General features: G+C 43.0%; 1 protein-coding gene across 1 annotated transcript in view; it reads right to left on the bottom strand.

The window, feature by feature from the left end:
- Positions 1 to 929: 929 nt before the first annotated feature.
- GLI2 (GLI family zinc finger 2) overlaps positions 930 to 25,479 on the bottom strand; it is a 235,972-nt gene continuing 211,422 nt past the window's right edge. Inside the window, exons 9-13 of the mRNA XM_056861298.1 lie at positions 17,491 to 17,640; positions 15,608 to 15,772; positions 11,011 to 11,289; positions 5,235 to 5,571; positions 930 to 3,404 (exon numbers count right to left, since the gene is read on the bottom strand). Of these exons, the coding sequence (XP_056717276.1) occupies positions 1,051 to 3,404; positions 5,235 to 5,571; positions 11,011 to 11,289; positions 15,608 to 15,772; positions 17,491 to 17,640 (3,285 nt within the window). The 3' untranslated portion in view covers positions 930 to 1,050. The remainder of the gene's footprint in view (positions 3,405 to 5,234; positions 5,572 to 11,010; positions 11,290 to 15,607; positions 15,773 to 17,490; positions 17,641 to 25,479) is intronic.

The following is a 25,479-nucleotide window of genomic DNA, read 5'->3' as shown; positions in this document are numbered from 1 at the left end:
ATGACCCGTGCTCTTTAAGAAACCATTGTATGCCATGCATGGCAAAGACCTTTCTCCTACTAGACATATTTTTAAATTAGCGGCATTTTCAAGCTTGCACTACATTCTCCATGTTATAAACTACCTTGTAAAAATCCTCTGATAAAAAGAAATGGGGCATTAATCTTTCACATCATCTCCCCATCAATGTGACCCCCTCAAATGTCTTTTAGCAACACTACAATGCTTTATATAAAAGTACCTTTATTTTATATATGCTTCTGGCAATACACTTTATTTCACGTTAATGGACAAGAGATGCCTTGACGATTGAACAACTAACACATAATAAGGCACTTTGCTGCAAAACTGTTCAGGAGCTGATGCTTCTCGGCTAAGCTGCAAGGGACCAACAGCTATATTGGCTCTATAAACAATGCTGTGCGTGCACATGTGTGCACACTTCTGGCCAAAAAGCAAAGCACTAAAGCATCAAGCAGACACAGTATGGCTTTTTTGCATTTAGGTCAAAATGATACCCGTCCATTTGTCACTACAGAGGGTGAGAAATTGCATTTTTGCAGCAATAACTAAAGGAAAACCAAAAGAAATGTGCTTTTTACAAGAGAGAGAGCTTCATCTTTAACACCACTGTGCAATATTTTAGTGCACAACTCTCTAGTGTTCCACATTTGGCAACGTCCCATCTGTTTTCCACATTGAAATGTGGATAACATTTGAAACTCTGAACAAGAGAAGGAGAAGGAAATCACATTTTTAAAATGATGTCAAATGTGGCCTGTCTTTTATGAAGAGGGACACTTGAGAGGTATGTTCTAGTACCGTGGTGGTATTTTTGAGCACTCTGAAAAATAAGCACAAAAATAATACCAGAGAGAGGTGCATTCTTTCAGTGCTTCTTCTATATAGTTTATACATGTTTGTCCCTTTAATGTATTTAATACTTGTAAAAAATCTACTCTATGGATTTTTTTTTTTTTTAAAAGCACATTCATAAAATTGCTTAGCATGTAATCTCTGGGGTGCTTCTTGATGGTTGTGCTTTAAGCATTAAGACATCATGTTAAGAAATTTACTCTCTTCTGCCAAGGTGGTCAACATAGAGCTCATGTCCCCTATTGCCATATTGCTAATTCCAGCCGGGATAGATGGCAGTGTCAGAGAGTTTCGGGGAGTCGTAAGGCGAGAAGAGTTCTGGGACAGGTTCTGCAGAATGCTAGGACTCAGGGTCCCTGACATCAGGCTTGAATGGTCACCATCATCCATGATGGCATCAAAGTCTATCTGAGGAGGCTCCAGAACCTGTGAGTCAACAGTGCTTGAAACCTGATTAGCTCCAGGAGAGGGCATGGTGGCTGGCTTGACATTTAATGCACACTGCTGCTGTCTTACACTACAGTCTGTATGGTTACTAACATTTCCATTTTGTTCATACATGTGTATTTGACCATAATAGTGCATCAAATGGCTTTCCTTCATACTACTGTTGCAAGGCTGAGGCTGAGATGATGTCATACCATTTATTCTCTTAGGGGTGGCCTCTGCCCTATTCTGCCCTGGGCTCACATCAGTAGATGGGTGAGGTGTTCTTATGTAACCCAACTGTTGCATAGCACATATCCCTCGGTATCTGTTTGCTGGACTGGGATTAGGTGGAGGGTGAGGTTGTACTACACCAGAAATGAAGCTCTGTTCAAATGTACTTATCATATCCTTTTGTGGCTCAAAATTTGTCTGATTTGAGGTCATCATGGCAGAAGGCTGATGGAACACTTCCTGTGCCACTGAAAAATTCATGTGGGTTGGCTGAGATGAAAAGCTCTGCTGATGCCCTGATTCCTGAATCACCTGATTTTGCATTGTGCATTCTCTGCTGCCACTGACTACCAAATTTGGATCAGCCATAGCATCCATTGGCTGAGGATGAATATGGGATGCAGGCTTCATTATTATGTTGTTACAAGAAGGGGAAAGATGACTGAGATCACTACTCATTGTGTTTGAGCTCAGCATTTGATGAGCCTGGCTATACCCTCCATGTGAGTTCATATCTGGATTGTTATTAGGATTTAGATTTGCTTGTTGCTGCCTTAAGTGCATGCAGTTTAACTTTTGTCCATCCATGTGTGCATTCTTGTGCATAAACTGCTGCAGGTTTGCATCCATGTTTTGACCCATCTGCGTCTGCTGATGGCTGAAGTTCTGATATTGGCTGAAGTTGTGCTTCTGATGGACTACAGCTAAGTTCCGTGGTGAAAACTGTTGCTTTGCTTGAGCAGAGGTTGCATCAACAGTACCTGAGCTAACCTCATTCCATTGGACAGGCATGTTTTTATACATATTGGAGGACGTACCAAAGTTTATTTGACACCCACCCATCACTGGAGTGGAAGGATTCATATTCACATCTGAGACAGCCATTCTGCGTTGGTTTAGCATGCTGTTCTGTTGTACTTTTGCATTCACTTGGAAACTCTGCATCTCATTACCGTACCCTATAGAAGAGTTGTCTGCAGCCATCCTGTTGTTTTGTGATTTGATATACTGTACTACGTCATCAGGTAGTACTATATCATCATCTCCAACAGAACCATCAGTCTCACTAGTCATTGCTTCCATGGCGATATTCTCACTAATACTTGGTGGCCTTGGGGAATACATGTGCCTGGTGAGGCTTCCGTCTGAACGCGTATAGCTGGAAAGGTTGAAGTTCCTTCTGTCCAAAGGAGAGTGAAGAGGATTCATGTTGTTGGTGCTATTGAAACGATGGACTCTAGGAAGGGAAGAAGGGTCTTCAGCCGGTCTCCTCACCGGATCACTTGCACGCCTTGCATTATTGCCTATTGCTTCATGAGGGAATGCAAGTGGTGCTCCATACCCATAAGCATTACTGTCACTACAGCGCCTTGGCCCAGGATGGTGGCAAAATGAAGGCAAAGTAGGCTCTGACCCATCAAGAAGGGAGATTTTGTTCTTTAGACTCATTCTTTCCATATTAGGCAACGGTGTGGGTGGAGGGCCACCAGTGGCTGCTGCATACTTTGCTTTCAGCCTGTACTGCTGAGCTGGTGTAAGGTGCAGAAGACCTTGGATCTCACTACATTGGCTGGCATCACTTGATCGGCGTGAAGCATCTGTGGAAATGGGGTCATATGAGTCAGCAGAACTTGTGTTGTTCAGACGGTTTCCAAATTGTGATGCTTCACTGGAACGGCGGCTGGAGAAATAAGGGGATATCCCAGATGACCTGCGACTGACTGTGTAGGCAGAGCTGACAGTACTGGTTGAGCTATCACGACGTTCATTTAGTTGATTCAACATTGTAACCTCATTGATGGACAACTCTGATATCCTTGGGTTAGGCAGTGTTGCAGAAGAACCACCCATGTTGTCCAGTGGATAGCCTGAATGAGAATCAGGAAGAAAAGAGAGTGGGTTCTTAGTTGGTGATGGCAGAAAGGAAACCCCATTTCACAAATACCAGTTTGTGCACCTCTTTTTCTTGAATGCATTCTATCTCCTACCCTTTCTTTATTCCCGCATATGTGTGTGTTATTAGTACTCTATGGCTTGTTCCAGGAACAACATATTTAGGCTGTTACCAATGCTGCTTTCTACAGAGTGGAGACAGACAATAGTTTTTAAGAAGTATTATGACAGAACTATGACTGGACATAATGTACACATATATTACATTTGTTCAGCTGTTACTGAACAGGTTCAAACTGGGTTTGCAAGGTTTTGAAGCACTACAAAACCCACTTTTATCATTGTAGGAGAGTAAAAAAACTGGTTGCACAGGCAAAGAAGGTCCTATTATCCCACTTCCAAGTCTCAAGAAAAAAACCTATCATCTATCCAGCTTAGAGAAGAATACATCATAGGGCGTCAAAGAACAGGATAGTGGAAAGCTATTGCCTTTGAGATCCTTCTTCATGGCTGATCAGTTGTACTGACTGGAGGAAATCACTGTCAATCAAAAGTTTCCTGCTGCTACAATCTGATCCTAAGAAATTCCTCTTGGTTTTTTCAGTACTAGTTAAATGTTGAGTGGGTCTACTGCAGTCAGTTTATTCAGTAGACCCACTCAACTGGTATTGAAATAACCAAGAGGAATTTCTTAGGATCAGATTGTAGCAGCATGAAACCTTTGACTGACATAGTGATTTCTTCCAGTCAGTACAACTGATCAGCCATGAAGAAGGATCTCAAAGACTCAATAAGAGGGGTAATTTTCTTCACAGAAATGGTAATACATAGTGATTCGTCTGGACTATCTTTTTTCCAGTTGATATCCACATGTCCCAAGAGATCCATACTTCCTGAATTTGAATTAACCCAGAAAAATATCTAGAAAAACTTGCATAAAGATTTGTTATGAGCCTAGGGTACCACAGGACAAGAAGGAAGGATGGAGGAGGGAGACTTGTTGGGAAGAAGAAGACCGTATTTCCAACTACAGAGCCAATTTCCCCTGGCAGGGCTCATTCTGTCCCTACGGAGCTGGACAGGAGCAACAGTTCTCTTCCCACCCACAATCTCAGATTTAAGTTCAGTAATTCCCTTCCCCCATATATTTATTTATGCTTGTTGTTCTTCATTGGCTGAGTAATGCATGGTCTTGGGTTTAACGTGACTGGTGTTTGATTTGCTTCTAAGTTTGTTTGTTTGTAACTCCATTGGATATTGAAGTATTGGAGTGAAATTTAGTATACATATTCTGGACACCGTTCTACTTTTTAAGGCTTAAAACTAGTTTGACCCCCACACCATTTTCAGGGCACAAGAAAGCTGTAAAATTTAATGCAGAGTGATAATCTCTCGTAAAGATTGAGACATTGCAATGAAAATTATTTTGTATTTTTATTATTTTAAGTATGAACCCCAGCACCTGTTTTCAAGAAGGAGAGATCTACAAATCAATGCAATACACCTTTTGCTTTGAAGAGTGGGATATGTTGGTGTGTATATTTCTAACAACACCCTTATGTTTCAAATTTGGATCCAGTCTTGACCACCATTCTCATTCTCAAGGATATCAGGAAAAAAGTACAAGATACTGCTTGAAGACTGGCTCGAAGACAGACAGAGGAATTAAAGTTGGTATGCATGTTGAGAACATCCACATTTCAGGTTTGGAGTCGATCTCAACCCACCCACCCATTGTCAAGCAGAGAGAAAAGATATCCAGCAGATTACCGTGCAATGGTTCAAACAGCAGCAGCCAGACCTACCATTGCCTAGGATGGGAGGCAGCTTGGTGTTTCTAACTTGAGGTGCTGGAGTTGCCCATGAGCAAGAATCCTTTACTGTCCTGAGTTTCTCTTTCTTGAGCTGCTCAAGGCGTTGCATGGTTGTCATGTGTTTCCTTAGCTGAAGGCTGACTGTTGCATTTCCAGATGAAACCGTTGAGTCCACAACAGGAGTGCCATCTTCCAATGCGGTCAGGTCTCCCAGACTGCCTCCACTGTGCATGTTCATTTCTACTCCACTGTCATTGTTGTTGGTGCTCCCAAGTGGTGATGGTTCACTACTGCATGATGACTGGCCACCAGGACTGGACTGATACATCTTAGGACAACAAAGAAAAAGGAGAAAGTCTTAATGGATTTGACATATCGCCCCCTGTATAAGCTTTATTATCATCAGTGCACAGAGTAGCTTTTAATTTCAACATTCATCTCAAAATAGCATTTTTGGTGCAGCAAACTTACAATAAATAAACAAATACATAATCTCACAGAACATTTGATATTTTGGATGTTTACTGCCTTTTTGTTCCCTGGTTAATGATTCTTCATGGCACCATTTTTCTTCTTCTGTACCCACGCTGCCCTCTCCCTCATTTGCCCATACTAGTTTAATCTGATTAGTCAGGGTGATTAGCATAATGTTGTTGTTTATCGGTATCTATTGCATCATCACATCAGACGATGTATTGTGACATCCACCAGTGACACAGATCGCATGAGTTCACACAGCCAATCAGGTTAAAAGCCAGCGTGGGAAATGGGGGCAAAGAAGATGAAAGTGAATGGTATTGAGAGGAACAGGTTCAGAACAACACAAACAAACAAGAGATGTTTCTGAAGTTGGAACACAAAAAGAGGCAAGCAGTTTCAGCTCACCCCATTCAATTAACTTAAAATAATAGACACTGGACTATGTTTCACTATGAACATTCCTTGTTCCCTTCCTTTCAAGGTGACAGGCCAACCCTGGTAGGTGAAATAGCTGGCCCCATTTGCTCATTGGTGGAGACAAAGGGTCATGTAGATTGGAGTAGGTTTGTGTCACATTCTTGATCTTTTTTTACAGTTTTAATATTAGTTATAAAAAGTTAAATAAAATTTAGAAAACAAAACAAACAAACAAAAACTCATGAGCAAAGTTTAAATCAACACTCTTTACATTAATATATTTAGAACTATAGAAAATGTTTTCAGTCTACTTTACACCAGTTAAACCCAGCAGCACGTTAGTCATACCTAATAGTAATTCCAATTTAAATCAAACTAGATTTAAGTTAGAACTATTCTCTGTGTAAACAAACCTTGATTAGGTGATAAAGTCAATGTGGTCATTATTGCCCACAAGTGTGATGGTACTGTGGCATAGACACAACCCCCCCCCCCACACACACACGAATAGTAATTTTTATCACTTTTCCAAGCATTGATATATAAATTTCAGGGAGCTAAAAGCCTTGAAGGGGGATTTTCTTTTCTGTTTGTAAAGGAAATTGTATGTCTTCAGTTGAGAAACTTTAGCTGTTGATGCTTCTTGGAGATAAACCGGGAACATTAGCAGATTGTTGCCCTCCCAACTCTATCAACAGCAGAATCAAGCCTGAAATGTTTCAGACACAGTGTATTTCTTGTGGTTCAAAGAACCTAACATGCTTGGCTGACAGTCTTTATAGGCAGATAAGGGCATGATTTGCAGGCTTAGGATTGGTAAATGTTTTTTTAATTAAGAATTGCATTTTACATTAAGCAGTTTATTTATTATAAAGGTTAAATATTCTCTGCTGGCTTAAAGGCAGGGTTCTCTGATGCCAGGACCCTGGGATGGTGATCTATGATGACCCATCCTAGATGGTGGCCGTGGTGGAATGGCAGATGAACCTTGGTTTAAAGGTTTCTCCAGAACACCTACAGGTCCTTAGGACAGAATGGGGAATTCTTTCCATCGTCCTCCAGGAAAAGCCTTCCGTGTGGACAAAGTCAAATGGCTCCTTATGGATAGTGTAGAAAAACCTATGCTTTCTTACCCATAGTAGCAGGTGAAGAGAGACTTAAAAAGGGAACAGTGGCAATGCCATGTGCTGAAAAGTTACTTTGAATGGAGCATAGCAGTGGTATCATCATGCATGGAACTAATAACAGCAGAGCAAAGAGGACAGGTTTGGTTGGCAACAGCATGTTCATGAAGTGACACCATTTTATGATATTGCTTCCACCTTCTGCAACAGTATTTCTAAAACAAGTATTGTTTCCCTCTGCCACATTAGAAAAATGCCTTCTCTGCCACAAAGCATTCTGAGGTAAATGTAAAGTCTGAAATAGTTCTATTCTTATTTGCATTTGAGCAGGCTGAGATGGGACTGTCACCCATCAATAATTCTATCGGTGTTAGGCTAAAAGGAAGGGTGTCCATAAAAGGAGTTTCTGGGTGTGTGTGTGCCAAAATGTAAAGGATGAAAGTGAAATGCTTAGACCAAGCTCTGTTTGGCCATGGCTATTTTATCTCACACATTCTTGATGCCTACAGAAAACATGCCTGTGTCCACATAGTTTGTTCAGCCATATAAAGAGGACAAAGCACAGAAACTTTGACAAAGACAGTGCATTTGCTCACCTTAGTACCGACTGTCCTTGTGAAGTACAGTAGAGAAAGTTAAGAGAGGAGAAAGAACAGGTTATTAGAACATGGACAACACTGAGGGAAAGGGCTGAGGGAACTGATGGAACGAGGGAGAGAGGCAAAAATAAGGACAGATCCACAACATCCATGACACAAGAAAATCGAAATTCAACCCCCTTTAGTATATTATATATAGAGAATTAGTTAATATATCTCAGGGATGTTTTGGCCTTAGTAGATTTCAGTTGAGTACAGCTTAGGAACTGGTACTTAGGTGGACAAGAGCACAGCAGTAGTTCCAGCTCATTCCCAAGTGCTACCTGAGGCCACTCTCTACTGCCTCCACCTTGCCTCAAGCCCTTTGCTGATGCCCTACCCAAGAGCTGAAGCAACTAAGCCTCCTTGTCCACTCTCTCAGGCTTTGAAAAAAAGAAAGGTAGCAAGCTGCACAGGCCTTGCAGGAATTCCTCAGCTCTTGTGAGATTCATTCCTGTGGTGAGACTTTGGCCACTATTTTGGGCAACAGGACCTGGGAAAGTGAGGAGGCACACAATATTAGCTGCTCCAGCTCTCAGGAAGAAGTGGGGGCAGGGGAGGCAGCAGCAAGGGTGGGGCAAGGCAGAGGAAGTGGTGGTGGAGGAAGCAGGTGGAATGGGAAACTGGTGACAATGGGCAATATGGGAGTTTCCTGTAAATCCACTGATTGAAGCCAGTGACAAAGAGGTCTTTATAGTATCTAGTTTGAGGAAATAATTTGATTCAGCTGCCGAGATATTCAGATGGGATTATATGCATCTTTCAAGAACTCAAATGTGTGGTACTCATCATGAAACCAGGGGAATCTTTGTTCATGCATGTTAAAATTTTTGACCATGACTGCAGGACAATTTAGATCGGTAAAAATGCAGTCTACACAGAAACGCAGTTCATGCAGTTAAAATGACAAACCTGTTTAAACTACTGTTTAAACATCTGGAGTACATTTTTAACACATGATAATAGTATTTTATGCATCTCTCCTGAAAAGGCTACATCCACATGGAGGTTTTTCTCCTCTCTGGCTTACAGTCTTCAGCCTTCTCTCTCTTTTTCTGGGAGCAATCATACAACATCTAATCACCCACTTTCTTGGCTTTCCCCATCATTGGAAGACACCAAGAGCAAACCATGCCTCCTCTTCTTCCTTGCTCTTGGCTGCATTTCCTCAATCTCCCTATCACTTCTTTTTCTTTCAACCTGCTTCACTGAAATCCTCAACTTTTAAATAAATGTTTTACATCCCTTACCCTTCTTTCTCTCTTCCTGATCAGCAACTCTTACCCTTCCTTTCTGTCTAGCCACTTTACTGCATCCCCTGAACTGAAACGAAAAAGATCTTTTTCAACCCCTCTTTTCCCTTTTGCCCCTCTTCTGCCTTTAAAATTTCCCCTCAGAAGGGAATGAATTATCACAAGCAAGGAGCAGTTAGATTTGAGTCTAGTACCACTTTAGAAACCAATAAGAATTTTGGGATATAAGCTTTTGAGACTCAAAGCTCCCTTCATCAGATACCACAAGCAAGGAGGAGTGTGTATGTGTGGACAGAAGTCAAAGAAGGGGGGAAGGAATGCCCTTAGAAAGTATCATCTATAGCTGAATGCAGCTGGAGCTACAAGGTTTTTTAAATTAGTCATAGAATCATAGAGTTGGAAGGGATCTCCAGGGTCATCTAGTCCAATTCCCTGCAAATTGAGGGAAATTTACAATTACGTCCCCTCCATGTCCCCAATGACCCCTGCTCCATGCCCAGAAGATGGCAACAAACAAACAAACCCAGGACCCCTGGCCAATCTGTCCTGGAGGAAAATTGCTACCTGACCTTAAAGTGGCAATCAGCATTGCCCTAGGCATATAAGAATGGGCCACAAAAGCCAAGCACTGACACAACCCATCCTGCCCTCCCTCTCATGATCTGCCTAAGTACACAAAATCAGCACTGCAGTTAGATGGTCAACTAGCCTCTGTTTAAAAACCTCCAAAGAAGGAGAGCCCACCACCTCACGAGGAAGTCTGTTCCACTGGACAGGCTGTGCTTTCCTCTCTGTTTGCAGAAAGATAAGTGGAGCAGCACTACTGGACAAACTGGGGCTTGTGAATTCAGACATCACAACGAACCCCAGTTAACAATCTACAGATCATGGTTGAGAATCCCAGTTTAGCACCCACCAACAAACAATAGTTTATTGAGCACTCTGCATTCAGACAACATGCTAAATCAGTTATCAATGAAGTTGTGGTTTTATAAACTGTGATGTGACATCAAAATATAGCCCAGATATGTGAAACAGGGTGAATAGTCTAAAACACTATATAAATGCTGACTATTACTATTCACAGGGAGGGGTTGTGGCTCAACAAAAGAGGCCAAGTTTGCATGAACAAGGTCCCAGATTCAGTCCCTCACATCTTCAGTTGAAATCATCTCAGGTATTATCTTTGAGAAAGGTCATCTTTCCATGGCCTCGGAGAGATGTTCCCATTCAGGTGAGCAAGGAAGACAGATTACTTGACTCAGTATAAAGCAGTGTCATGTTGTTCATGCTCACATTGTTATCTATGGTGCGGTTGGCCAGTTAGAAGCCTATATGGTTGATCGGGCATCTAGCTTCTCTAAAACAGCCTGACTACCAAAAGACTCCCTGATGAATTGACATTGCACAGAGAGAAAAAGTGCTGCTTAAAAATGTTCCTTGCAAAAATTGATTGCATTGAAAGCAACATATCACTCTGCTGAAGAACTAAGAAATATTTTTTACAATCAGTAGAAAGTTTCCATGTGTGTGTATGTGCGTGTGTGTGTAAAGTGCCATCAAGTCAAAGCTGACTTATGGTGACCCCATATGGTTTTCAAGGCAAGGGATTAAGCAGAGGTGGTTTGCCATTGCCTCTCTGTAAAGTCTTCCTTGTTGGTTAGTCTCCCATCCAAGGACTGACCCTGCTTAGTTTCTGAAATCTATAGATTGAGCTATACCATTCTACATCCCTAAATTATGCACAGCATTGGTAAATCCTTAGTAAATGGCACCTTTGAAAAGATTAGTAACTTTCCATTTGCTCTCTGAGAATCATAAGAGTGTCATCAACATTTCAAACTGCCTTTCTTACCACAGAATTCTCTGTTTTTATTGTTTTGACTTGTAAATAGTCCTCTGTCCCTCTGGTGGTGCTGTTTGCCTCAGCACTCTCCTCTGCAGCTTTGCCACTCTGCTTGGCACTTGCTTCATTGTCACTATTTTCTTTAACTGAAGGTCTCAGGTGAACATCATTACGCTGTTTCTTGGTGACGTGTGCCTCTGGCCCATGCACAGTCTTCACATGTTTTCTGAGAGAACTGGGGTCTGTGTACCTCTTTGTGCAGCCCGGAATTTTGCAGACATAGGGTTTCTGTAAATAGATACAAATCTAAAGGTAAATACTTGAAACAGAGGGAATCACATCCTTTAATGCAGCTTGAATCACATCCTTCAATGCAGCATCTATGGAACACAATTTCTGTGCTATGTGGTAGGATTCAAACAAGCTGTAATTTCTAAATCTGTGGTGTGCAAACACTGATGGTCTGAGTGCATCCAACCTAAGACTGATTATAGTGTGTGGGAGGACTGCCAGTTTTGTTGAATTCCCATGAGCTCCCAAACAATGCTTGGAGGGGGGATGCTTTAGGGAAGCCACAACTCATTGGTAGAGCACATGTATTCCATGCACCAAACAATTCTGTCTCAGAAAAAGGCAACTTCATATGTTCAAAATCAACTGGAGGAGGTAGTTATCTTGTTCTGGTCTACTCATTGTTCTCAGCTACTAAACACTACTGAACATGGCCATTACAATGAAGGAATGCTGTGGGACTTCTCTCATCTCCCAAAGTCTGCCATCTGTTTTGGGATGTGTGGATTTGACTCTTCATGCACTTTTGGTCAGGACAGGTCTGTACTTTTAAATTACACATTTGCAAAGTCCAGATCAAAACTTAAACTTTGCAAATTGTCACACACTGTCTCTACTCAATGTATTATAATGTCTCGCCTAATTGTATTTTGCTCGCTGTGCATTTGTTCCAGTTGCCACAGGAATGCTAGCGTGGTTAGTGTGGGATATGCAAGGAATCTTGTCAAGGCAGCCTTTTTGGGTGGTGAGGGTAGGGGGTAGGATAGAGATATTCTGTTTTAGAAAAAGCTGGAGAAGCAACTAAAATGGATTTAGAGTGTATCAAATCTCCCCCACATTTGTATCACCTGTCAGCCAGGTAGCTGTAATGTCACAGAATGGAACCCAAAGGTGTTTAGTGTTTTTGAGGATGATAACACTGCAGCTCTTGAAATCATATTAATAACCACAGTGTAAACAAAATTGGGGCTACACAGCTGGGAGCAAAAGTAAGAAAACAGGAAGGTATCTCCCCCGCCCTCCCTCAGCAGGTTGTCCATTCCCAGTTTCAGAGGGCATTTGCCCAAATGTGGTTAGGGCTAGGCTGTTGCTGAAGGGCTGGATTCATCAAAAAATGCCATTTCAGGCAAACAGCTGCTGAAAGTACTTTTCCACTGAAATTCTGAAAAGGGTCCATCCAAAGAATCATCCAGAATACATTTTCGCACGTTTAGTAAGAAGTGAGTATGCGTATTAGTTGTTATATCTTCTGCCTTACCTGGCACTTTACATAGCCAGAGCAGTTCATACTAACAGCGTCACTTTCATTCACTACATCAGTCACACAGTCTGTAACGTAAGTCAGTCAACCAATAGTCCCACAATTTATAACCCATAAGAACAGTCCCTATAAGGGCTACACAATATGGTTTCTGATGAGTCGAGACCATATTTCCCAGAACCAAGCACACTTTCGCTTCAGCCACACATCAGCCACAGGGAATAATGTTTTAAAAATTTGCAGAGGCCCAGTATGGCTCAGGACTATGGTATTGGGGGAAGAGTGGCTCCTGCCTTCTCACCGGTGCCATTTTCCCAAGCTGAAGCAGCTCTGGGAGGAGTTATTTCTTGTGGAGCTCCCAAATGAGCCACATAACTCCCCCCAAGGCCATTTAATTTTGGAAAAACGGCCAGGAGAAGGCCCTTGTAGGCTTTTAAAATGCCATTCCCCATAGTGGGGAAAGCAATTGGACTCTATGGCATTTGGACTCTTTGGCTTTGAACTCCCTCCCCTCCCCAAACCCCACCCTCATCAGGCTCCGCCCCAAAAATCTCCCACCAGTAGCAAAGAGGGACCTGGCAACCCTAGCAATTGCTGACAATAATAAGCTTCTATGTGCTTGACTTACTGGTGGCCCTGTAACTGATAATACTCCCCCTGGCCTCCCTTGGTTCCTGACTAGTTAGGCCATTAACACATGGCTGTTTTGTCTTGCAATTCTCCCATGAAGCATGATCCTACCCTTCCTGTGGCACCAACCCACTTCCGTTGCGAAACTTCCCCTGGTTTTCCAATCCCAGCTTCATCCCAATTTAAAACAAAGAAGCGCAGCAATTGCGAGAGCCTGCTGCTGCGCTTCAGTGTTTGGGTTGACTCCTCTTCCTTCCGACACTCCCCCGATCCATTTCTCCTCCCACTTCTCCTCCCACCTTCCTCATGGTGGAACTTTGGAAAAAATCTGCCATCGCCCGTAATGGCTTTACATCTCTGGAGTGGTCAGTATACTGGTATACCAACATATTGGCAAAACAGGGACAGGGGTCCTTCATGTTTCCCCCCCTTTTCCTGACTGTCTTGTGAGAAAAATCTTTGTTTTCAACCCTGACCTTCCTCAGGCAGCTGTTCTCTCAGTCGATTGGAAACTTTTTTTTGGGGGGGGGGGTCTTTTTTGCTTTTGTTCTTTCTTGCTCTTTGCCAGCAGCCACTGGCGTTTGGCTTCCAGAGGGAGAGGAGAGGGAGAAAGAAGCAGCAGTTACATTAATCACTTGTGGCTGGGAAATGTGCCATTGCTCTCCTACACACACACACACAAAGCCCTCTACTGCAGCAGAGGTTGGGGCATAGAGAAGGGGTGCACACTGAGGAAATGAGAGAAGGCGTCCCCCACTGCCAAGAACAAAGAGGTAGCCATTCTCCAAGCCTCAACCTCACCATCAGAGCTTGTTCACTGGCCAGGGTCATCAGCGCCCGCCTGCTTGACCGCCTTGCAGCGCTTTAAAAGTCATGGTGCCAGTCTGTTTTTATTTTGCAAAGCGGGGGAGGCTACAACCATGCTTGCTATACAATAAGAGGGTTTAATGTTGATATGATGGTATTCTGATATACTAGCATACCAGCAACATAAAAAAAAAAAACACACAACACACCTCGTTGTTAGGTCAGCCCTTAACTGGCATCAGCCAATCACAGAGCACTGATGAAGTAATTATCACTCCCCTACTATCCTGCAGCGCTTCACTTGGGAACATCCCTCCCTGAACCGTTGTGGGATTGATGCAGGATGGAGTTCACCATGTGTTCAATTTTTGGCTTGCAGGATAAAAAAGCATGAGACATGACAGGGAGAATCACAAGACAAAACAGGCATGCGTTAATGGCCATGGTCTTTCTTTGGCTGCAGGATAAGCCCATTATTTAGGTACAGACAACACTGTGCAATGAAAGAAGAGTGTGTGCTTTATTTGTGAAGCTGCATGGCTTGGTTACATCAGGTTTTTCCTTGATAAAATCAGAAACGACCTGCATTTTTCCCCTCCTGATAATGGGCTTGCCCCTCCCGTTGGGTTGTCAGGTCCCTCTTTGCCACCACCGGGAGGTTTTTGGGGCGGAGCCTGAGGAGGGTGGGGTTTGGGGAGGGGAGGGACTTCAGTGCCAGAGTCCAGTTGCCAAAGCAGCCATTTTCTCCAGGTGAACTGATCTCTATCGGCTGGAGGTCAGTTGTAATAGCGGGAGATCTCCAGCTATTACCTTGAGGTTGGCAACCCTCCCCTCCCCCAATCTTGCCAGGCCCTGGAATAGTTATGCCTCTTTGCCTCCTTCTGCCACCATCCTACTCTGCTACTACACTGTCTGCAAGCCCTCTTTCTGAAGAAATAAGCACATTGTACTATTTTATATAGATGTATTTTGTACAGAATCAACCTGTGAGGTGGTAGAGGAGATTCCAAATAGTAGGATCAGTATAATATCAATAGCCTACTACCCAAAGTAAAAACCCTACCATTCTATTTGCTCATAATAATTCATATTAATCATTGCAAATGAAGCAAGAGGCTAAACTCTGCCTGGTTTTTAGAACTTCACAGCATTTCCCCCTCCTTCCTGCTGTTTGCTTAATTAGTGGTAATATAAATTTCAACCTCAGAATTAACTGTCTGCAGCAGACCATCACATGCTTTACAATAAATGCAATTTCCTGCCTCCCCCAACTACTAATAATGGATCTTAGTTAGCCTGGCTTAACAAAGCATTTGCCTTGAGCTGCAGTGTTGTGTTTCCAGAACATTAGGGTTGGGTGCTTGGATCTCAGCTCCATTTAAACAGTAACCAGGAGGAACAATTTGGCTCACTAAAAATTCTGGAGGTGGCAAGCACCAGCATTCAGGCCCCAAAGTTTGATCATCTGTTTGTGGTTTCTAGGTTTGCATTCATAAATATAAAATCTACATGGTCTGTCTCTCCAGCAAAGCAAATGTAAAAAACCAGGAAACCCTGTGTATAAAGTGTATATTATTAGCATATCCCTCCCTCTTTGAGCTACTAGATTGATCCTACCTCATTGGAATGCGTCCTGTTCTGGTGTTTTGCTCGGTCAGAAGCATTCGAAAAAGCTTTATTGCAGCCTTCATGTTCACAGACGTACGGTTTTTCTCCAGTGTGAGATCTCAGGTGTGTCTTTAAGTTCTCTAGCCGGGAATAAGCTTTGGAGCAACCCTCAAACTAAAAGAAAACAAATCAGGAGTGTTAATCTGCTGGAGGCATTTTTCCATCTCAGCTGGTTTTAATCCCCATCTCCTTGAAGAACCTAATTCCTTGAGGGATCTCAGCTTCCCTAAGACAGCTGTGGGGAAAGGATTCTTCTACACAGTTCATAATCTGAGGAACTGGTTTAAAGTAGGGGCTGAAGTTTTCAAACTCAGCCCTTTCTATTTTTATAAAGAATATGGCCACCTTAAGGCCATTCCACACTTGACAGAACTCTTATGATTATGTGTATGCCGATACTACACCAAGATTTCCTCACACACAAAAATCTTTCAACATCAAGCACATGTGCTTGAGATCCCTGACTGAGCAGAAATTCCCATGATGTTTATGGGTGTTCAAAAGGGTCAGGTATGTCATTACTCTATGTGTTTGGTGCTGGCAGCAGGAAGCCCAGGTGTAATACTGGTGTATCTGTACTATAATACTGTTTGCCATGTAAAAAGTGGAGAAGCCCTTACAGATAGTATGGAATCAGATGCCATTTGTATGTACTGAAAAATGGTTTTTTACTTCGTTCAATCAGTGGTAGTGAAACTTCTCTGAACCAGCTTTTGATAGAAGAGCATTTGAAGAAGACAACTAAATGACACAGCTAGTTGAAATCTACCTATTGCCAATATCCTAATCTAAATATTGAAAGGGTAAGTCTGAAAACGGATGTGAGACATCTCTTCCCACCACCACAAACTGCATCTAAAAGGTTATCCTCTGGATTCTACACCATTCTAGGTTGAATTGAGTTCCTTGTCTTGATTTGTTTTTAAAAGCAAAGTGAGTGTTGAAAACTCACTGCACCATGAATCTTGACAAAGAGCTCTCCACCAGATGATACTATAACTTAGATAATTACAGCACCATGTGGAATGAATTCTTTTTTCTGGAGCAAAAACCAATAGCCAGTTAATAATAGGGCCATGCACATGGCTAGACTGTAACTCTCCAGTTTGTAGGAGATTGCTTCCATTCCCTGGACTATTGAAATTACTCTGTGGGTCTAATGGTAGGTAGATATCGTATGTTGTACCAGCTAAACAGGAGGGCAGCATGTTGGGAGCTCAGCTTATGGGGGAAGTGGGGAAGGAAGCTTCTTTTGCAGTGCACTTGCTCTATGCTCGCGAGGCTTGTTGTCTAATCTGTGGGAAATGCTTGGCATACTGGATAAAGTCAACATGTGTTGGGGCATCAGGATTATACCTTCTCATTCCAGTCTTTCTTTCTTTGCTGTAACATATGTGAAGTGCTGTACGCATGCATACCCAATAAACACTATGGAGTTAATGTTGGCATATTTCACAGCGAATACAGCCATGAGTGCATATTAGCCATGATGGCTACATGAAATCTTCATGTTCAGAAGCAGCAGTATACCTCTGAAACCAGCTGCTTGGGGACAACAACAGGGAGAGGTTTTGACCTCTGCGATTCCACTTGTGTACCTTCCAGGACATCTGCTTGGCCACTGTGGGAAACAAATTGTTGGACTAGATGATCTGCTAGCCTGATCCAGCAGGCTTTTAAATTTCTTATTATTGGGCATGTATATAGATATTCTGTTTTATGGCAAATATGTGGAGGAAAGAGTAAGATGGTCTACTGCCCTAATAGACAGAGACTTTGCCCAGTTTGTCAAGCATGTGTACCTTTGTATATTTACAGTGTCAGTATCTTACCGTGCACTTGTGTGGCTTTTCTCCAGTGTGCCTTCGCATATGCACGACCAGCATGTACTGAGCTTTGAATGGCTTCTGCTCCCGTGTACAGTCTTGCCAGCGACAGACAAACTCTTTCTTCTCCCCATGAATGTGATCATTATTGATGTGCTGGAAGATGAGAAAAGAAGCCAGTCTTTTTAAAAAAGGAAGTCAGCAATGCTTGTGTTACTTTCTCCAACAAGACTCTCCAAATCTGTAAGACTAGGAAATAACATTAAGAAATAACACTACATCCCTCCGGAGGCTCTGCAGGTCTTCCTACAATGCATGGTTTTTAAGAGGAACCAAAAAATCTGGAAAAGATCTTACAGTACAGCACCTCTATGAAAAGCTCAAGTAGATTTTTTAATCTCATTTATTTAGGAGATTTCTATGCCTCTTCATTAGAGTCCTGTGACAGGTTTCTTTCTTTGAAAGCTTTCTTTTCAAATGACAAGAGTAGGCCCTGACCTTAGCAATTGTGGGACAAGAGAAGGGGTCCTCTCGTTGCTCTGGAACTGATTCAATGATTTATGAAATCCTCTGAATGCCAGTGGCTGACTGAGGGGCAACAACATGGGAAGGTTTTCTGTATCCTACTTGTTGGCTTCCTGAGTGCATCTGGTGGGCTGATGTGTAGAACAGGATGCTGGACTAGATGGACCATTAGTCTGACCAACTCACAACCTGTTAGTGAGTTACACCCAGAACCATAAAGCTGGGACGATTAAAGTGATTGAATGAAAACTGTTCCTTTGGGACAGGAAGTATGGTAGTGGTCAGAATCTCAGACTAGGAGACCCAAAATTCAAATCCCTGCTCTACTGTGAAGCTCACTGGGTGACCTCGAGCCATTTCCTTCTCTCAGCCTAACCTACCTCACAGAGTTGTTGTGAAGATAAAATAGATGATGGGAGAATGATGTATACTGCCCTGAGCTTCTTGGAGGAAGGGAAGGATAAAAATGTACACATTAAATATTATGTTTTACAGCACAACATGACAAGACATGAGAAATCTATGACTGGATCTCTCACATTGCAATCTTATGCAGAGTTGCATTGACTTCAATGGATTTAAAAGGGTATAACTGTGTTTAGGATTGCACTGTCAATGGGTAGGATCCAGAGAAAAATTTCCACTTGTCCTTGAGCTCTTGCTCAAGTAGAAATGCAAGAAAAAGACCGTGGGTAGCCACTTGCACTAAATAAAACCTATTGCATCCCCACTTACGTCTCCACTTGCTCAAAATCTTGTGCGACCAGTTTCTGGGCACTATAATATATAGGGAGGAAAGCGCTAGGTATTGCACAAGATCTTGTGCATGCAGAAATGCTCAAAGGCTGTTTATGGTTCTGTTTGCATATTGCTGGACCCAAGCCAATGACTTTAATTTTGTTTAAAAGCAGCTGTAGTGGGGGGAAGGGGGCTTACATCAGAATTTTTGTGCTGGGACAGCATTTTTTTAAAAACTGTTCCTCCCAGTGCCGTTTCCCAGATAAAACACCCTCTTTCTCCCTGATTGGCTATTAGCCCTGGATAGGGTTGCCAGCCGCTAAGTACGAGCTGGAGATCTCCTGCTATTACAACTGATCTCCAGCCAATAGAGATCAGTTCACCTGGAAAAAATGACTGATTTTGCAATTGAACTCTATGGCATTGAAATCCTTTCCTCCCCAAACCTCGCCCTCCTCAGGCTCCGCCCCCAAAAACCTCCTGCCGCTGGCGAAGAGGGACCTGGCAACCCTAGTGGGGGAAAAGACAGACAACCTGTCTTTCCCCCTGTACTGGGACTAATAACTGTTGGGGATGGGTGGTAGAGGGGCACTTTCTATCTGGGAAATGGCACAGACGGAAAGGGGTCTGCTCGAGTGCTCAATTCCTGATTCAAACCATCTCCCTCTTGAAGCTGCTTTTAAATTAAATTAAATCAGGAGATCTGATCATGGATTTCTTGTGGTTTGTCTCGTTGTATATAAAGGCACATTGTTGTTAGAAAAGGTTCTCTATCTGCCCCCAGATCCAACTCCTTTAATCACTGTAGTGATTTTTCTCTAACAGAAATAACAAAAATCTATCCCTCTTCAAAGAAGCCACTGAAGACTTTCTCAGATGTGCTCACTAGACTTATGCATGGGAGTTTGCTTTGTTTCTTTTTATTATTATTATTAATTCCAAAAGGGATTGTTTTGTTATCAGGCTGTTTCATGTGGTTTTGTTTCATTATGGTTTCTTTCATTATTATTGTTTCCTTTTGATAACTCTATTATATTATTTCCCATTTGTTTCAAGGGAACACCAGGGCCCCTGCCTTCTCAGGTCTGTACCTTCGTGGTTTCCTATCTAAACTGGACAAAATTCAGAGGTGGTTGTAGTATTCTACAAGGATGCCTACACTGCCAAATATCAGACAGCAAGAATACCCCCACATATTTTTGAGGCAATGAAAGGCACCCAGGTTTAACATTAAAGGCTGTGGGAGAATCAATAGGAAACGTTCCAAACAGTAACACAGATAGCACTGCAGCCATGTAGCTTGAGGAACAGTAGCACAAAGAGGCAGGCTGACAAGACAACGGCATAAGTAGGGTAGGGCATCTGAGCAGGCAGGCAGCAGCAGGAGGACCTTGAGTTAGATTTTCTTGGATGAGGGATATTTTTTGGAGAGCAGCAGGCAAGAAGAAGAAGAAGAAGAGTGGGTTTTTATACCCCACTTTTTCTCTACCTTGAAGGAGTCTCAAAGCGGCTTACAAGTGCCCTCCCCGCCCCACAACAGACACCGTGGGAGGTAGGTGGGGCTGAGAGAGTTCTGAGAGAACTGTGACTAGCCCAAGGTCATCCAGCTGGCTTCACGTGGAGGAGTGGGGAATCAAATCTGGTTCTCCAGATTAGAGTCCATCGCCCTTAACCACTTCTCCATGCTGGCACGCTGGAGAGGAATGCAGAGTGCAAGGCGAAATTTCGTACTGCTGGGCCGGCATTGGGAGGACAGAGAAAGGCAAAGTTCCACCCCACATCCTTCAGGATTGGAATATCTCACAAGTACATGTAATTCTAGTGGCTACAATTTGTAGTCTGCAATGAAAGCCCAGAGCCTCTCTCCCCCCTTGCCCTAAGGAATAAGGATGCATTCTCTCTATGCCTTTATTAGGAAAAATGCTGGCCACCTTGTAGAAGAGAAAGCCATAGAGGCAGAGGTTGGAATAACAGAAGAGACCAGAACAAAAGAAAAAAATTCCCCCATTGAAGGCTGTTTAGACAGAGAATTTGTTTCATTTTCATATTAATTATGATTATTATGAAATACCACATTTTCATAATTACTGTAATTAATAATGAAAAAAACACACAAGTCTAGTGCACACTACGATAAATGCACAGAATTTGATGAATACCACATATTAACCAGCTACTGTTCCTACATATGATTTTTTTTTAACCAAAGAGGAACTGTGACCAGGCCCTGATTTGTGACTCCGACAACATTACATGGTTCAGTGAATAGGCTGACTCTGCATGAAAAGGGCTGGCTTTCTTTACAGCAGTTGGACACCAGCTGGAACTTTTTCTGTCTCTTACACACAGTACATATTTAACATTTATACCACATTCTTAAATTTGGTTTAAGTCCCTTGACTTGGAGAACTTTGGGAACTGATTCTCTGTGTGTGTTGATAGTCTAGAGAATGCTCTCTAGATGCACATTTTCCCCAGCCAAATCCTCAAAAGTCAAAAATAAGCCCCTATGCAGAGTTTTTTGAGAATTCAGATGGGGGAAAATGTTTATGCGTGCAAGGTTTTGCCTTGGCTTTGCCACTCTCTAGATGCACATTTCCCCTATCTGAATTCTCAAAACTCTGCATGGGGGCTTATTTTTGGCCATTTATGCACGGGAGGTTTTGCCTTGGATTTGCACCTCTCTAGAGGCACATTTTTCCCATCTGAATGCTCAAAGCTCAACAATAAGCCCCCCCCCCATGCAGAGTTTTGAGAATGCAAGATGGGGAAAATGTGCCTCTAAAGAGCGGCAAATCCAAGGCAAAACCTCCTGTGCATAATTGGCCGAATTCGGCTTAGACAGGAGCAACTCTGGACAGGAGGCGGCGGGCTAAGCTCTACCGGGAGTCAATGCGGTTTACTCCTGAGTAGGTGCACTCGGGACCATACGAAGGAGGGAGGAGGCTAGACGGAGGGGAAGGGGTGGGGGGGGGAAGAGAGGAAGGCAGGTTGCCCCAGAGGTGAGCCGTTGCCCCCCTTACAGGCTTGAGGTCCGGGTCGGCTGCCTCCAGCTTCTTCCCAAACCACTGGCAACGGCTGCAATTGGCGGCAGCCTCCTCAGCTCCCTCTTTTAGAGGGCTGGATGAAGGCAGGCAGGCAGGTAGGGAGGGAGGGGGAAAGGAGGAGGAGATGGTGACGGCCACCTCAGGTCACAAGATAGCACCCAACCGGAGCCGGTTGGAGGCCCTCCCCGCGCGGAGGGCCACTTCGAACCACCGCTCCCGGCATGCAGCAGGAGGGGGAACGGGCTTTCTCCCCCTCCTGTTTCCATCCAGAGGCGGGCCGCGCTGCATCATGGGGCTCGTAGTTCCTGCTGGGGAGGCGCGGCGCTGGTTTTGGGCCCGGTCTGAGGGGCCGGGTTCAGGACCCTGAGGGGCCGGATCCGGCCCACGGGCCGTAGTTTGAGTACCCCTGGTTTAGACTCTTACCATGCAGGAAGCTGGTAATCTGCAGAGATAGTTACATAATGACTATCTATGTAGGGAGCTATTTACATGTCCTGAAGGCCCTGCAATAAATCCAGTCTTACTCTGCTGTTGCTTCTGCATGGATACATGGGAGAGTGGAGGAAAGGAGAGATTAATTAAGGACCCAGTAAGGTCAGCTTCACCTCATGGCTTGCCACAACAGATGACTGGTTGTGCATCCTGATACATAAGTTGTGTGCTAAGAATATTTATCTTGTTCTGCATTGTTCAGAATGCCTTAAGTGATATGAGTTATGAGGAGGCCCTAAACCACTTTATCAGGGTTCGTGGGTGGCAGAAAATGAGCATATGTGCTCTGCTTTTTGAAATAGAAAGTTTTTGCACCTCTGTGTTTCAACTGAACTGGATTAAGGTGTTAAATGGGGAAGCTAGAAGAAACTAGGGCAGAAAAAACAACGAAACATGCCTAGCTTGAAAGTTGGTTGGGCTTTCCAAAAGTGGAGAAAATAAAAGTCAGCTACATTCTGCAGACTGTGCATCCCCTCCATTCCCCAATGCACATTTTTAGTGTTGATGATAGCTGCCACTTCGTCAGGTTGATCTTCACATCCTGCAAAATTAGATGTGCAATTTTTGCTAAAAGGTGACAGGGAAAAAGCAATTGTATTTTACCTCACTGAAAGGCAAGGCAGGTGTTTCTGCAGGCAATAGTTTTTATATACTGTGGACAGGCCTCACAGGATTTGAACCGAACGCCCTGTGAATTAGATATTGTTTCACATAACACTCGGCCTGCTTGTGGAAAGAAGAAACTGCATGGGGATTGAGCTTGGACACTAGCATCATGGCTCAGAAACATCTTAGTCTGAATTCTAGTCAGGTGATCCCAAATAGCCAATCCAATGCAATCCCATTCTACAAAGTCCACAGATGTGGTGTGCTCCCTCAGTTTCATCTTGCTGGGTAGAGAGGAAACTAGAATACCCCTCTGTGCCACTGGACCACTCCAGGTTCTTGGCAGACCTGAGTGTCTGTTGAATATGTATCTCTCTCTGAAGATAGTTTCAGAGGGAAGCTGTATTCGTCTGCAGTAGATCAGCTTGATTCAAGTACAGTAGCACCTTAGAGACCAACAAGTTTTTTGGGGTATGAGTTTCCAAGAGTCAAAGCTCTCTTTGTCAGATATGAATTGGAATGGAGATTTTTGAGCCCTTATATCCCTGTCAGAAGGTGTTGCTAAGAAGGAACTCAGGATGTAGAGATAGAATGTGCTTTGTAATCAGCTTGATTAGAGCAAAGGGGAAATTCTTGGGGGCAGAAAATTAGCATCTCTTGAAAACTCATACCCCGAATCTCTCTCTTTGCTATCTGCTGTACACGACCACCTGTTGTGTGGTAAAGTATAACTGATTCTGACAGACACATTAGTTCTGAAATCCTAACTAAACATTGTGCCTGGTACCTCAGCCCAGTCCTTAGTACAGTCAGGGGTGGAATAACTATGTGGTTTGGAATGAACTTAATACTTGCTCTGCAATATGGTCTGTAGTGAGAAATACTGTTTGTTCTGACTGAAGCAAAGAAGCCTTGCTACCTTCTGTATTCTCTCAGCCCAGCCCTATATGTGTCTTCTGTTGCTGCAGAACTGAATCTCCAGTTCCTATTTTGCAGACTCATGAATTATCAAACATTTGAACATTAAGATGTCTGATAACAGAACTGCTTCTGCAGTGTAATGCACCAAGTGTTGTTCTTTTTGCTAACTGCTAAAAATATAGTCTTACATGTTCAATAGGAAGTCTTAACATAGAACACCTGGAGGGTTCTTGGATTCTATACTACTTTTCCATTCAAAACTGATGTCTGGCATGTAGACTGCAACACTCTGTACCACTGAGATGAAGGATTTGATTGCTCTTGAGAACCATATGCTCATTAAAACAGTATCTGTATGCACAATGAGGCATGGTGTCCTACCTTGTGTACATCTTTTAAAGCCTTATTTTTGCCCAACACCTTCTTACGATCACTGCTGTCACCTGTTCAAGGTTCTCCTGCTGTTGCTTCAATTAGTTTTGCCAGTTCTGTTACACTACCAGAGTCACTCCCTGCACCATGTTTTGGAGAGCTGGAGGCTGACAGTCCCTTTCAACTGTATTGCTTACTGCCATGGTTTGTTGAGACCCAGTGGGGCTGCTCTTTGAAATGTTTACCATGTTCTCATCAAAAGATCTCAGAACAGTGTACATGGGATTATCCTATTTTTCACTTGTCTTAACAACCCTATGAGATAAATTAGGCTGAGAGACAGTGATTTGCTGAAAATCAACCAACAAAACCCATGACTGAACAGGCATTTGCACACAGGTTCTGACCACTATATCATACTGGCTTTCACACTCTTTCCTTGTCACAACCTCCTGGTGAGATCTCTTGTTGCTCCTTTTCCTTTGTGCAGATGTTGATCAACAGCATCCACCTTGGGTCACTTTAAACAGCTCACTATGGTAGCTGTCATGGCAAACTATTTGCCTGGAGCAACCCCACATTGATTTGTGGTAGTGTAATACTCTACAGATGAGGTCTTTACAGATTAGTAGCTTGCTGTATAGAAGCTGTGCCCATATGGAATGATTTCAAATGATTGCCATGTGGAAAAGTAGAGGTAGTGCTATTGGAGAGCAAGATCTGGCAGAGGCTCCCAGTGAAACGAGAACATGGCCCAACTGTGCCATCATGAGTATGTTGTCATTTGTGCAAGGTCCATGATATTCTGGTGTTTATTTTGTTTTATTTACATTATTTATAATCCACCTTTCTCAGACTCAAGGTATAAGTCAAAGTAAATAAAATACAAGCAACAAGATGGGATATCAAATAAACAATGTAATAAGGTTTAGATTGCAGAAATCTGAAAACAAGCAGAATTCTGGACAAAGCTGAAACAAAGCATAAGCATTTAAACATGACACATTGATGATAAAGAAATTGCACAGTAGGCACCTACTTACAGCAACAGAAAATATTCAGTAGTGTAGTCCACAGTACCTAACCTTTGACTAAAGCATCTTTCTAAACCCTTTTGTTATATTACAGCCCTATTACCTGTGTAAAAATGCCCTTCTGAATCATTCAGTTTTACATAGTTTGTGGAAAGCCAGGAAAGTGGGAGATTTCCTAACCTCACCAGGCAGGCCATTCCATAAGGTGGGGTTCAGAAAGATAGGAAACTATCTCTGCTTTTCCTCTGCGGTGTGGCTGT

The sequence above is a fragment of the Euleptes europaea genome, chromosome 15 (assembly GCF_029931775.1).
Source record: "Euleptes europaea isolate rEulEur1 chromosome 15, rEulEur1.hap1, whole genome shotgun sequence".
NCBI classification, from domain to species: Eukaryota; Metazoa; Chordata; class Lepidosauria; order Squamata; family Sphaerodactylidae; genus Euleptes; species Euleptes europaea.
This window is presented reverse-complemented; position numbering and strand designations above follow the sequence as displayed.